Genomic DNA, 14320 nt, shown 5'->3' with positions numbered 1-14320 from the left:
TGGTTGAGCGCAGGAGACACAACACCGAACGAGGGGAGTCTCGGCGTCGGGCCCCAGGGGTCTCCCAAGCAGCGGAAGCGCACAGCGATGGGCCCCGCAGACGGCACAGGAGGACCGGCCCCCGACCGCCTCCCCGCCCCCGACACCGCCCCCTCTCGGCCCTCAGCGGCTTCCGGCAGAACTGCCCCCCCGTGGCGACGCTTGGCCTCGCACTTCCGGCAGGAGGATCCGGGCCTGGAGCTTCCGCGGCCGAGGTGAGTGGCCGCGCGGCGGCCCTTCTGCGCCCTCCCGGGGTCGGGGGGTGGACCCGGGCGGGGCTGGGAGCGGGATCCCGGCTTGGCAACGCGCGCCGCGGCTCGGGGCCCCCCGGGGAGCTCGTTATCCCGGGCCTCAGTGTCCCGGTCGTAGAGGGGTCCGGGCCTCCGAGCGCCCGCGACGTGGTCCAGGCGGGCATCACGCGGCCCCGGCCCTGCCCTTGGAGAGGCCGCGTCCCGCGGTGGGGTGGGAGTCGGAGATGGGCAGTGAGCACGTGGACAAACAAGGAAACGTCAGGTAGTGGGAGGTGCCAGGAGGCTTAGGAGGGCTCCCCCTCGCCCAGGACGTTCAGCCAGGCACAGGTCTGTGGAGGAGTGTACCGGGCAGAAGGAACAGCAAATGCAGAGAAAGACACAGACTTGATGTGTTGGACAAACGAGGGGCCAGCGTGGCGGGTGGGCGGGAGGGAAGATGAGGTTGCAGATATGGGCAGAGGCCAGAGGGTGGAAGGCCTTCCTCTTGGGCCTGCTGAGGAGTCAGGGTTAGCCCCAGAGGGCCTGGTCTGCTTTCTGTGCTCAGACCACCTCTGGGGCTGATTGGTGGACTCCAGGCTGTAGCGGGGGAGAGGAAGCAGGGACGCCAGTTAGGAGCCTCCTTGACTTTGAGAAGGTGCTCTGCGTGGGCTGGGATGGGCATGGGGACTTTCTGCAGGTGGGGGACCTGGACTGGCTCGTGGAAGGAAGGGTAGGATTTGAACGGTGGAGGGAAGGCGTGGCAGTGTTGGAGCAGGAACCCCACTGGAAGCCAGAAGGTGCAAGAAGTCGATTCACAGGAGGGTGCAGACTGCCCTGGCATGGGAGCCCTGGGGGAACCACAGGGAGGGAGTGCCAGGAGAAAGCTCCCTTAGTGCCAACACGCCCCGTGGTTGCCTGTGGGACATCAGCAGTCGATCTCAACAGGGAGCAGTTTTGCCCCCAGGTAACAGTTGGCGACACCTGGAGACATTTTTGGTTGTCACAGCTTGGGATGAGGGGGAAGGGATGCTACAGGCACCTAGTGCGCAGAGACCAGGGATCCAGTGCACAGGACAGGCCTTCTCCCAACAAAGAATTATCTGGCCCCAAATATCAATAATGCCAAAGTTGGGAAACATTGGTGTAGAGGAAAGAGCATAGGCCTGAAGTTCTGTTAGATGTAGGTTTGGTGCCCCCGTGCTGCACTCTCTGGCTGGGGGAGAGGAGTCTGACTGTGAGGGCTGCAGGCAGAAGCAGAGAGGACCGTATAGGAGGCCAGTGCATTGTGTAGGGCAGGGAGCATGGTGACTCGGAGGTAGTGGTGGAAGTCAGGAGATGGGACCTTATTGGGGATATTTTTTCAAGATAGAGGAGACAGTATTTGCTGATTGAATGTGGACCGAGGGAAAGAGAGGAGTCAAGGGTGAGAACAAGATTTCCGGCCTGAGTTACCAGGTGATGGTGCCCCTGGCTGAGGTGGGAAGAGGAGGTTTGGACGGAGGGTGGATTACTCCTGGAAAACAGGAGGCAGCCCTGGACAGGCTATGTGTGAGACACCTGGTGTTGGATATTCAACCGAAAAGGACAAGGAGGCAGTTGGATATTCTTGTGGAGTTGAGGAGGTCGGAGAGAGGGATCCACACTGGGGAGAGGTAAGCTCACATGTCAAGGAATGGGACCACAGGAGATCACCTAGCACAGCGGTTCTCAACCCACTGGATACAACACCTTCTTTTGAACGACAGATATTTTGGTAACAATCCCCCTTATTATCCGCAAAGGAAATTTATGGTTAATGAAAATGGCCTACACATAATTTTTTTTAAAAAAATTGACGATCCCCTAACCATAATATAAAAGGGAAATAAAAGGAAAATAATTGATGATAAAATGTTTCAGTATGTGAGTTCCTGGGCCCTGCGGTACTAGAAACTACGAAGAAGCAGTGGGCGCTCTCACCTCTGGTAGAGCCTCTGGGGGTATGAAAGCCACAGTGCAGGTGGCTGCAGCCATGTCGCGTTGGCAGCTTGAAAACCATGCCTGCTGTGTCTGCAGATGAGGTCGTTTTTCCAAACTGGGAACTCGTGGTACCGTTTTATCAAAAACAGTTCAGTCTCCCCTCAGTGTACATGGTATAGGTATTATTGGACATTTTAGTGCCTAGGAGACCCATGGAAAATTTACTTTGTGTTACATGTGAAACAGAGTTGGGTTGTAAGTTCAGGGAATTATAAATAGATCTTTCACCTCTGTGGATGTTGAAGTCATGCAGGGTGCCGAACAGTTCTTAGTTATGTGGACTGTCCTCCCATATTCCCGACTCACTAAAAGCTAGGAGAGTCTCCCCAAAGCAGCACAGGTTTCTAGAGTTTCCTGAAGAGAGCCACAGCCTAGGGTGTCCTCTGGGCAAAACCTTGTGCCAGCTCCCAGTTTGCCTTGGGGGAGGAGACACGGTAAGCCAGGTTCCAGAGTGTAGAACTGATGTGATTTCTCCTTTTAGAAAGGACCAGGGGTGGGGGAGGTAAGGTATGTCTGATCGGATGGTTCTAGGAAGGCTTCCAGAAGGAGGTGGCATTTCATCGGGGGGGGGGGGGAGTGTCTCAGAGGAGGAGATGAGGCAGCAGGTGGGTCACACTGGTCCCGGGCACGCCTGGTCTCCCCGAGCCTGCGAGCCTGCGTGCTCTGGACACTCATTAGGCTCGGCTGGATTGATAGGGAGGCAGGGAGTGGTTCCCTCTGGCAAGACCCTCAGGCAGGCACTGCCTCCATGGGAGTGGTGGTTAGAGGCTAGGGCATGGGAGGTGTGGCTTTTCCGGTTTGGTTTTTGTTTTGTTTTGGGTTTTTTTTTTTTGTCATGAATTTATTTTTCTGGTAAAGGATGTAAACTATGGCATATAGACTTAGCTCAAATTCTGACTGACTGGTAGTCCGCGCCCTAGTACTGACCAGTTCGTTTCCATCTTCTGAAAATCACATGCCCTTTCTTGCATCGAGCCATCAAACCATACAGGGAACGCACAGTGTGCCAGGTGGGGGTGTAAGCTGACATGGGCACTGTGGCTCCGGTGTGCTCGGAGTGCACAGCCCCTTGGGGGACACAGCCTCACACAAACACGATGAAGGAAAAGTAGGGGAGCCGTGGGAGCAGCCTGTATCTCAGGGGGGCCCATGGGGGGGGGCGGTGCTCCCTGAGGAAATGCCATTTGAGCTGAAGATAAGTAGGATCTGCTGAGGAAGGAATGAAGGGTGGGCAGAGCGTTCAGCTCCCTGGGGCAGCAGGAAAGAGCCCGATGTGTTTGGGAAAAGGAAAGCCCTGTGGCAGGACAAGGACACCAAGAGTCCGGCAGGGCGGAGCAGGCCTTCGTAGCCAGGGAAGGGTTTTGGTCTTTATCGTAGGAGCCTGGGAGCTACTGAAGGGATGCAGTCTTCTCTGACATGATCAGACTTACATTTTTAAAAGGTCACTTTGGTGGAAATCCATGGAGAACCGCTTGAAGTGACAGGAGAGTGGACGTGACAGGGAGCTCTGCGTCCTGCGGTCCTGTCCACTTCGCTCCACTCCCCGCGGGCCAGGGCTGGGGAGGACACGTGGGGTAGCCCCCCCCCTCCAGAGCCACCGGAACGGCCTTTTCCTCTTTCTAGCCTCAGCCCTGGGGTCCGGCGAGTCGTGTACGCAGTTGATCATGGAGAGGGTCGGCTCGGGCCACCAGCCCCTTAGGTGAGAACAGAGTCTAGGGCTCAGGGGATGCTTCCCGATCATGGAGGCAGCGAGAGCGCCAGCCAGGAGACACGCTTGTTGAAAGTCGTGGGTCCAGCTCGACTGGCCCTTCCTGCGGGCCCTGCGGGCATCTTCAGGAGAGGTCCGCCCCCACTGACCAGAGCCGGGGAGCTGCAGCTTCCACGGATGGGGAGGTGGGCCCTCGACGTGGCCTTTGTGTGGAGGGCGGTGTTGACTCTGGGGCTGGTCCTTCTCTACTACTGCTTCTCCATCGGCATCACCTTCTACAACAAGTGGCTGACCAAGGTAACGCGGGGGCCTCGCCAGCCCGGCCGGGTAGGAGATGGCTGTGGCCAGGGCTACAGCGCCCCCAGTATTAACAGCAGGGAGGCACGGGCTTCAACTAGTCACACTGGAAGCCACTCACACCAGTGACGCGACAGGGCCATACCAGGGATTCCCCTTAAATATTGGGATGGAGGGGAAATCAGGGGAGGGGGAGACACGCAGGATGAGCTGGGGAGCCGTGGGGTTCCTAAGGCCCCTTGTACACTGCGGCGCCCTCGTGAGCTGCTGAAGCAGCGCCCCGCCACCAGGTAGAGGCGAGGAGGGAGGCGGGAGGCGGGAGCCGGGGGCTGGCAGCAGGCAGTAACAGCACCGCCGTCTGTGCTCTGTGCTTGGGCTCCATACAGAGCTTCCACTTCCCCCTCTTCATGACCATGCTGCACCTGGCTGTGATCTTCCTGTTCTCTGCCCTGTCCAGGGCCCTGGTTCAGTGCTCCAGCCACAGGGCCCGCGTGGTGCTGAGCTGGACCGACTACCTCAGAAGAGTGGCTCCCACAGGTACGTGCCCGCGGGCTGGTCCGGGGAGGGCCCTGGAGGCAGGAGGGAGCTCGGGAAGCCAGAGGCCCAGACCAGAAGGAAGGAAGCCTCTGTGGCTTGAAGCTTAGGCTCTCCCGGCCGCACTGCCGGGCGGGGATGGGGGGGGCCGTGCAGCAGTGGCCGGTCGTTCCCGCGCCCTTGAACACACACACCGAGCAGGTACCAAGGCCTGGACACAGTAGTGAGCAGGGCACAGGGTGCCTGCCCTCGGGCGGCAGAGGGGGCGCCTGGGGGCCACGGGGCACAGGGGAGGATTTCCGGAGCAGGGGCTGAGTGGGCTGAGACCCGGAGGGGGAGTTGACGGGAGGCACTCGTGTGCCTGGGTGGGGTTGCGGCGTGGGTAGGTCTGAGAGGGAACTGAAAGTGTCTCGAGAGGCTGAGGACTCAGCGTTGGTAAGAGGAAGGGGGAGAAAGGCGAACCGAGAAGGTGGCCGGGCCAGATCCTGGAGGGCCAGGTCCTCCGAGAGGAGTGTGTGTTTCATCCTGAGGGAGGCGGGAGCCACTCTGCAGTTTCCAGTCGGGGAGCGTCAGGGTCCGACTAACACCCCTCCCTCCTCAGGGAGATGTTCCAAGCGTTCAACAAGTGGGAGCCGCAGTGGCCGCAGCCAGTCAGGTGGAGGATTGCCGCCCCTCCTCTTTTGGGGGGGCCAGGAGTTAACCCTTCAATTGCTGGGTAGAAAGGAAGGCGGGGAGGACCCCAGAGAAAGGCAGGCCTACAGGCCAAGGCAGGGGGCATTCGGGCGCCTCACGGAGAAGTGTGCTCACTGCGGGCACGCCCGTACGGGCCTGCCCTGGCTGCGTGTCCGGTGGGGCCCGTGTCTCTGCAGCACTGGCAACGGCGCTTGACGTGGGCTTGTCCAACTGGAGCTTCCTCTACGTCACCGTCTCACTGTGAGTACCGGCCACGCCCAGCACCGCCCTGCGGGCTCTCTGTCCAGCACGTGTCTGTGTGCCCGGCCGCCGGGCCAGCCATCACACTGCCCTCTGGGACCCAACCCCCTTGCTCTCTCCGCGCCTCCCTGGCACCCAGCAGCTCACCTGGAAGTCGCCAGCCTCTGCAGCGAGCCAGGCATGGACGGGGTGTCGTGCCTCCCTGCCAGGTGGCCTGGGGAAGCCGGGGGTTCAGACGGAATGGTGACAGGGCAGCGGAGAAAGGGGCACAGAGGGGCAGGCGGAACAGTTATTTTCTTATCTCAGATTTTGCGCTTCAGCGAGCACAGCCTCTGCCTTCTCTCTTTCTCCCCTTCTCTCCTTCTTCCCGCCTCATCCTGGTCTGCACTGAGGGGTCGGTGAATAACAGGACTCAGGAAGCTCAGTTTCTCCCTGGTGATAAGCAGAGGCCTCTTAGGCATAGATTTCTTCCGATTAAAGGTCAGGTATCAGCCCAGATGACTCAGGCTGCCTTACTTTGGTCTTTGTATCCAGATTGCCCTGCTGCCCTCAGGGAAGTCAGGGGTCTCCCCCCGACCCTTTGCAGCCCACTGGTTGTGCTGTGGGTCCGCGCCCCCCGCTGCAGCGGTGTGTCATGGGTGACTTCCCCTCGCAGGTACACGATGACCAAATCCTCGGCTGTCCTCTTCATCCTGATCTTCTCTCTGATCTTCAAGCTGGAGGAGCTGGTGAGGCCCCAGCTTTTCTTGTGTTCCTCCTACCCCCACAGATGCTAAGAATAACAAGGGGAACCTGAGCAGTGGCTTGTCGCTGCGTGTGACCGAGGAGATAAGCCCAGCCCAGGTGGCGCTAACTCGCTGAGGAAAGACCTAGACACAGGGCGCTACTGAGAATATTTAGAAACCGGTATGGCAGGAGCAGTGACCAAAGGAGACAGGGTTCAAGGGGCAGCGGGTCCTGCGGGCTTCCCGCTGTACAGCAAGAGCCCTTTGCTCCCTGGGTCCGGGGGGGCCACTGGGGCCACGTGGGGACCTAGGACAGCTGTAGGGAAGCACTACCGTATTTCAGGATCTCGGTACATGCTGGCTGGATGTCAGCCCTGCTACACCGACGGGCAGGGGCTGGCCAGGACCCCAGGGTGGGGCAGGTAGAAGGGTGTCTCGCCCCAGGGGCAGCCAAGGTGGCTGCTGGCCCCCAAACTCTGGGTGTGAACTTGAGACCCCCAAGGTGGTTGCAACTGCTCCCCATCCTTTCAGCGTGCGGCGCTGGTCTTGGTGGTTCTTCTCATCGCCGGGGGCCTCTTCATGTTCACCTACAAGTCCACACAGTTCAACGCTGAGGGCTTTGCCTTGGTGCTGGGTGCCTCGTTCATCGGGGGTATTCGCTGGACACTCACGCAGATGCTCCTGCAGAAGGCGGAACTTGGTGAGTGCGGGGCCTAGGCGCCAGGCGGGGTGGAGGCGGGCCAGGCCTGATGGCTCGCCCGTGTCCCTTTCTGCAGGGCTCCAGAACCCCATCGACACCATGTTCCACCTGCAGCCGCTCATGTTTCTGGGGCTCTTCCCTCTCTTTGCCGTATTTGAAGGTACGTGGGGTCGTCCACCTCGGGGGCACCTCAGTGCAGCAAAGCTCCCATCCCCACCTCAAGCCTGTCACTGTGGTAGCTGCAGAGGTTACGGAGATCAGAGATGGTGGTCCCTTCCCTAGCAGTGCCTGGTTTGGGGGCTGGACAGACACTTAAACCAAATGGCTGGAATCCAGCACATAAACGCTACGTAGAAAGCGCGTGTAGAATAAATGCACCAGGCGGTGATGACGGTGAATGCAGACAGCCCTAAAGGTATGCCAGGGCTGTTCTGATCAAGTTAAGCGTATGAACTCCTTTAATACTCCCCCAAAGCCTGTGTGCCAGTGCTGTTACTGCCCCATCGTGCAGATGAAAGAAGCTGAGGCAGAGAGAAGTAGAGATGGCCTTGCCCAAGGTCCCGTGGCTCATAAACGCACCTGAATTTGGATCCAGCAGCTGGCTCCGGCGTCCCTCCTCTTAACCATGATGCGTTCTTTCTTTTAGAAGGAGCACAGGGTCATGAATTGCTCCAGGATGGTGGGGTGGAAAGGCAGGTCAAGGCTTCCCAGACAGTGCATTTTGGAGAATGAATGGGATTTTGACAGCCTGATGGGGGCGGGCGTCCCAGGAAGGGGGAACAGTAGGTTCAGACGTGGGGAGACGTGTCGGGGATTGGCCTTGGCCGAGTGCACAATTCTGGGGCAAGGGAGAGGGGGAGGGGAGAGGGCGGCACACAGGAGCCCAGGCAGGTGAGCAGCGTCTCCCAGAGCAGAGGCAGGATGATGTGTCTAGGCTGGGGGGCTGGGGGAAGGGGAGGCAGGGGGCCCACCGCCTTCCTTTACCCAGTGTTTTGGAACGAGTCTTCGTCCCCTATCTGTTTATCCTTCCTCTCTGAGTGCCTTCTGTCCTCGGGGTTATTACAGAGAATTCCGTCCCACGTCTATTTAAGTTCCACGCAGTGAAGTGTCTCAGACCTCTCGGAGAAAATTATTCTGCAGCTCCGCCGTCCAGGAAACTTCTGTTCTGCAGCCTCCTTTTCTCTTCCCTTTTAAAATCTCTGTCCATTCCTTCCTTATGCCCCCTTCACCAAACGCCACACTCTCCCTCCCTTCCTGGGTGTTCACACCATTCCCCGTCTCTGCAAACCCCCACCCGAGAGCCCCTGCTGGTCATCACTTAGCAGAGCTGCAGCGATTTAGCTCCTTTAATCTTTTCTGGTAAATTAATCCCCCAAGCGCCTTCATTACTTATGTTGCTCTTCCCCGAATTCCCTTCAATTTGCCAGCGCCTTTGCCGTACTGCTGAGCCCAGCACCAGACAAGATGTCCTACCTCGGGAGGCTGTTTGCCCGGGGGGACTGTCACTCTGCATTTCTTTGGTGCTTCCCCCCCAAAATCTCACAGGACTCGGCCAGTCTCCTGCTCCCACAGGTGTCCATTTGCTGAGTCGGGGGTTCAGCTTCACGCCTGCTTCTATACCAGGGGCCTTTCCTGCAGGGAAAGGAACTATTCTCTCAGATGGGCAGTGTCGGAGGGCCAAGGGTCCTCTGGAAGTCTAAGCGCAACTTGGTGCATGGAGGCCTGTGTGGGTGTCTCTGGAACAAGGGACCGTGGTTTTGTCAGGTCTTTGTACGCGTGTGTGTTTACTTTTTGAGAACTGTTCATCAAATTATATTCTCCAGTCTAGTCCCAACCCTTTAATTATTCAGTGGGGGAACTGTGGTCCAGAAAGGGGGCATGTCTTGGCTAAACCCCACAGCTTTGTAACTAAATGGAGAAGGTTTGTACAGATAGAGTTTCATCCCTGTTTAGAGGTGACCCACCTGAAGTTAAGGTACTCCTCCAGTGGCCCAGGACATTGACAGTCCTCATGTGATGGGCTGTCCCGTCTCTCTTTGGCCCACTGGGTATCACAGCTGCCAAGGCCACATGAAGTCACCCTCCCCCACCCCTCCTCCCCCAAAGACGGGTAGGTACATGACGTATGAAGGAGCAAGGCGCTTCTGCCCGATTTCCTCTGAAGTGCCAGCCCCCTCTACTCTAGTCCAGAGGCTCAGAGGCCTCCCCATCACTCCCTATAAGGATCTCTGGCTTGTATTGCCCCGGGGCTTCCCTGGTTTCCCCAAGTCTCAGGCCACCTCCGTGGGATTCTCTGACACCTTCCGTCCTTGTGCTCAGGGCCTCAGACAGGCAGCAGGTGCAGTGAGTGTGCAGTGCAGCAGAGGCAAAGCTCACCCGGCTGCTGGGTAGGGTGAGGCCGCCCAGGCAGGCACACTCAGGACATGGCCTCCCGCTCTCTCCTCCCATTGCTTGCAGGTCTCCATTTGTCCACATCTGAGAAAATCTTCCGTTTCCAGGACACGGGGCTGCTCCTGCGGGTACTTGGGAGCCTCTTCCTTGGCGGGATTCTCGCCTTTGGTTTGGGCTTCTCTGAGTTCCTCCTGGTCTCCAGAACCTCCAGCCTCACTCTCTCCATTGCTGGCATTTTTAAGGTACAGTCTTGGAGGGGAGTACAGTCTTAAGCCCTGTCTTAGAGGGGAGACCCCTGAGCTGTCCCAGCTCCTACATCCCAGAGCCCTGCAGAGAAGAGACGGAAGTGCCTAGTTAGGGTGCTGCTCACTCTGCTGTCACCTGCACTCCTTCCATCACCATGGCCCTGTGAGGTGGGGATGCACATCCCTGCTTCACAGATGGGGAAACAGACATGAAGAGCTGCTCGTACCCAAGGATATACAGCTAGGAGGTAGCCGAGTGGGATTCAAAGCCAGGTCTGACTCCACTAGTCCTGGGATGCATTTACGGTTTACCAAGAATGCCAGCTCTGGTCATTTAGCAGTGACCTGGAGCCAGGATTGAGAAGCCCCCAGTCAGACTCATTAGCGTAGAGTTCTGTGATTGATTGGTAATGTCTGCCATGGGCACAGTAAGGGATGGTTTTATCACGCATGCCTTGCATTCGCCAATCCTGCCTTTACTGCTGTCCAGCAGCACCCCTACCCTCTCCTCTCATCACTTCTCCCCTTCCTTCCCCCACCCTCTCTCACTCCTTCCTGCTCAGGGCCATGGACCAGGCAGACACTGATACTGGAGCAGTGTTGCCTAAAGCCAGAAGCATAGGGTTCCCCGAGGGTCTTGCCAACCAAATGATGAGGCATAAGCTGTGCTTCTCAGAATGCATCGTCTGACAGGTCCCATTTGCAGTCAGTGTGTACGAAAAACCCCGTGACCAGTGTGTGTCCTATAGAGCCCAGTGTGACTTCATTCCCCTGTGGCAGCAGAGGCTCTCCATCCGCAGGTGCCTTCTGGAAGGGCAGCTTCCTCCACTCCTGTGGGCATGGCTGTGGGCTTGCTACCCTGTGCTCCCAGCCTGCATTTGTTTGCTAGTCCTGACAGCCCTGTGAAAAGCACCTCCTCCTGCTGCATCTCAGTAACACAAAGGGGGAAAAAGCGTCACAGGCTGGTTCGCTGAGCTTGGGGAGGCTTCTGCCTTTGCCTTGCAGGCCAGCCTGCCCAGGCCCCGGGAGTTTTGGCAGGTCTGGCTCTACCCTGTGGGTGTGCCCGGGGCCCCTGCCCTCCACCTCCTCCTCCTGAGCACGTCCCCTTCCTGCAGGAAGTCTGCACTTTGCTGTTGGCAGCTCATCTGCTGGGCGATCAGATCAGTCTCTTGAACTGGCTGGGCTTCGCCCTCTGCCTCTCGGGAATATCCCTGCACATCGCCCTCAAAGCCCTGCATTCCAGAGGTAACCAGAGCCCGTCTCCTGATGACGTTCTCCCCGCGACTCTTAGCCCCACAGGCTCCCCTCCACCAGCCCTGCCAGAAAGAGGCAGGTGGCTCTTGACTCCCCAAAGCAGTTGCGGTGTGGTCTGCACAGTTCAGCTGCCTCTGCACCGGCTGTCCCTCTCATTGAGGAAGTTTGCCTGGTGATTCGCCACCACCACTCCTCCGAGAAGTCACAGGGACCGTCTCCAGGGGGTGGGGGTGGGGGGGCCTGGGGGCCTCTGCACATGCTCATGTCAGGCCACACCAAGAAAACCGGTACTGGGTCTGTAACTGGGCTGCCTCTGTCCTCAGGTGACAGCGGCCCTAAGCCCATGAAGGGGCTGGGCTCCAGCCCCGACCTGGAGCTGCTGCTCCGGACCAGCCAGCCGGAGGAAGAGGACAACGAGGAGGAGGAGGGGCGCTTTGTGGCCCAGGGGCAGCAGTGATCAGCCGTGGGACAGGTTGGAAGCAGGCCGCTCCCCAGCCTTCACACCTGTCAGCAGCTCGGGGACCCGGGCGGCCCCTCCCAGCTGCTGGGGAGCAGCAGGCCGGGCTCTCCCAGGCTGGCCTCGAGAGCACGTGACCACGTGGTGGGCCAGGGCAGGGAGTTGGTCAAACGGGTGAGCACCAGACCAGCCTCAGACCTGGCCGGAGCGGGGCCCAAGCGGTGCTGGCGTCACAGCCACTTGCCAGGCTCTGAGAGCCAAGGTGGTGATTTCAGAGGTATAACGGGTTTGGACTGTGGGCCAGTTAGGAACGGGAGATGGAGAAGATGGGGCCTCATCGCCTGGAGAGCGTCTTTTCTCAGAGAGCAGATCTATTTATAGTTTGGAAATAAAGGGTTTACGGTCCACCGGCCACCTTGTGTTGCCTGGAGGTATGGGGGCAGGGAGGCGTGGGCCTGACCTCTCCCCTCCTTTCCCTGCCTGGGGCCTTCCTGGGGAGACTGGTCATACTCCAGGCCTCCTATGTCTCTCGTGCTCCTGTTTGAGCCCCAGTGCCCTCTCTTAGGGCCCCACCACACCTGCAGGCAGGAAAAAATAGGTACCGAGTTTCATATCCTGGGGACTTTAATGCTTTCACAGCCTGATTTGAATATTGACTCTGTGACTTACTAGCTGTGTGACCTTAAGCAAATTATTAACCTCTCTGTACCACGGTTTTTTCATCTGTGAAGTGGGGATGATAATTATCTCAGAGTTGTTCTGAGGGTCAAGTCAATATTGGTAACAGATTAAATGTCATTTAAGTATGTATTTTGAAATTTCTTTAACAGCCACAGGACCGAGACCCTAAACGAGCGGCCGTGCTAGGATTCACGGCCAGGACTGTATGCCTACGTGCTTGTCCATGGACCATACACAGAAGGGTTATGGGCCTCTGGGACCTGGGCCTTCTGCTCAACTACCTTGGACAAGTCGCACCACCCCTCTAGACTGAAATCCTCTTTATAAAATGGAGAGGGAGGAGGTGAGATGCCAGCTCTGATGTGCGATGGTTCTGAGGCCTGGTCTGCTCCTGTGAGCTGTTCCCCTGCCTTGTGAGAGCTGCTGGCCAGTGGTCCTTCCGGGCACAAGTGCTTTTAGGCACTCACAGCAGGTGGCGCCATTGCACCATGCTTCGGCTCCTGAAACTGCCCGACCTGCCGCCACTATCCAAACTCAGGCAGGGGTCGTGGGAGGAGGACCCACCCTGGTGTCTTCCGGTAGAGAGACTAGGACGGGACTTGTTGTGAATTGTTCTAATCAGATCAGAGCCACACCAGCCCAGTCCATCAAGCCTAGGAGAGCGTTCATACTTTAGAAGTGGGTCAGCAAACTTTCTCTGTAAAGGGCCAGATAGTAAATATTTTCCATCTGGGGGCCATATGGTCCCTGTCGCAGCTGCTCAGGTCTGCTGTTGTAGCAGGAAAGCAGCCACAGACAGAGATACAGAAGCGAAAGGGCATGGCTGCGTTCCAGTGGAAGCTGCTTATAAAACCAGGGATCAGCTTGTCGGCTGGAGTTTGCCAGCCCCTGCTGTGGAGGAGTCCTTAAGAATGACTGAGTCCCACTCTCCGTCTTACGGCTAGGGAAACTGAGGCCCAGGAGGGCGCAGTGACTAGCCTGAGGTCTCCAGAGCCTCTGGCTCAGGAGGAATTAGAACCAAGGTCTCCTGCTACCAATTCAGCTTCACAATGCAGACTTCTGCAAATGGAGGTGTGACACCCAGGGCTCCCCTGAGGCGGTGTCTTACCTGGTTCCTGCACCTCTGCCCCCCTTGGATGCTGCAAGCTCAGAGGCTAGGATTAAAGGAAGCTTGCGTTCTACACCGGATGACCTGGGGAGAGCCAGCAGGCGGAAGGAGCCGGGGTCCTCCCTGCCCCTGCCAGAGGCTGCTTGGGGTGCAGGATGCTCCGGCAGTGGGGAGAGGCTGCCAGAGCCCCGCTGGCTCAGGTGGATGAGAGCTTCCTGCCTGCTCTCCCCCCCATCTCCCTCTCCTCGCACAGGGAGCAAGGTGTTGTCTGGTGCAGTAATTATAGGGTGCAGAGCGGGGGGGCCCCACTACCTGCATGTTGGGTTCAATGACAGCCCCTCACTTAGCAGCAATTACCAGTCAAGCCTGGAGGAGGGCTCCCTCTCCTCCTCCCCCACCCAGCCTGCCCAATCGCCTGGCCTCCAGGGCCAGACAGAGTCACCCCCAGCTTTGAGCCCTGGAAGCACCCATGCTGTCTGCAGCCATTGCGTCTCAGGGCTGCAGTGTCGCCATGGCAACTCAGTGCTTGCACAGGTTGAAGGAAGCTGAGGATGTGACTTGTCTCTCCAAGGCTGTGGCATCTGTCCCCACGAAGCCTCCAGCTCCAGGGCTTCTGCTGAGGAGGGGGGCAGGGAGGAGGTGCTGACCTCCAGGTTTGAGTTTTAAGTGCTTACATGCCCACCGCCTCTCCCAGGGGCCTCCAGTGGAAGGAAGGTTAATGCCCCCAGTATATGAGCATGTCTGCAGTCGGGGGGCGTGGTGGGGGTGAGAACAAGCTGGGGTTTGCCCGTGGGAGAAAGTTGAGACATCACGCTGGACCTAGAATACCTTCATCCTAATTCTGGTACCTCCTCTGTCAGGAGGGCTCAGGGGACCACCTCCATCTGTTTCTGCTCCGTTCTGCTGAGAAAAACCTCAGCATTCCAGTGGCTTGAGAGCAGTTACGTGACACCAAGAGAATTGCCTTCGTGGTACCGGCCACAGCCCGCTGCATCAGGC

General features: G+C 58.2%; 1 protein-coding gene across 1 annotated transcript; it reads left to right on the top strand.

Annotated features, from left to right (window-relative positions):
- The first annotated feature begins 219 nt into the window (after positions 1-219).
- Positions 220-12308, top strand: SLC35H1 (solute carrier family 35 member H1). The gene is made up of 10 exons (XM_082669616.1): positions 220-254; positions 3912-4293; positions 4680-4830; positions 5697-5760; positions 6416-6488; positions 7017-7185; positions 7262-7345; positions 9643-9818; positions 10937-11066; positions 11399-12308. Exons 2-10 carry the CDS (start codon positions 4015-4017, stop codon positions 11530-11532), a joined length of 1260 nt encoding a protein of 419 aa, XP_082525742.1. The 5' UTR covers positions 220-254; positions 3912-4014; the 3' UTR covers positions 11533-12308.
- Positions 12309-14320: the final 2012 nt, after the last annotated feature.

This window comes from Grampus griseus (genome assembly GCF_964374135.1).
Source record: "Grampus griseus genome assembly, chromosome: 14".
Classification (NCBI taxonomy): Eukaryota; Metazoa; Chordata; class Mammalia; order Artiodactyla; family Delphinidae; genus Grampus; species Grampus griseus.
This window is presented reverse-complemented; position numbering and strand designations above follow the sequence as displayed.

What these genes read in the sequence shown, in the direction of transcription:
- SLC35H1 (XM_082669616.1), top strand. Translation starts at nt 4,015, where the DNA reads ATGCTTCCCGATCATGGAGGCAGCGAGAGCGCCAGCCAGGAGACACGC. An exon ending in ACAACAAGTGGCTGACCAAG is followed by an intron (nt 4,294 to 4,679) that starts GTAACGCGGGGG and finishes GGCTCCATACAG; the next exon opens with AGCTTCCACTTCCCCCTCTT. An exon ending in CTCTACGTCACCGTCTCACT is followed by an intron (nt 5,761 to 6,415) that starts GTGAGTACCGGC and finishes TTCCCCTCGCAG; the next exon opens with GTACACGATGACCAAATCCT.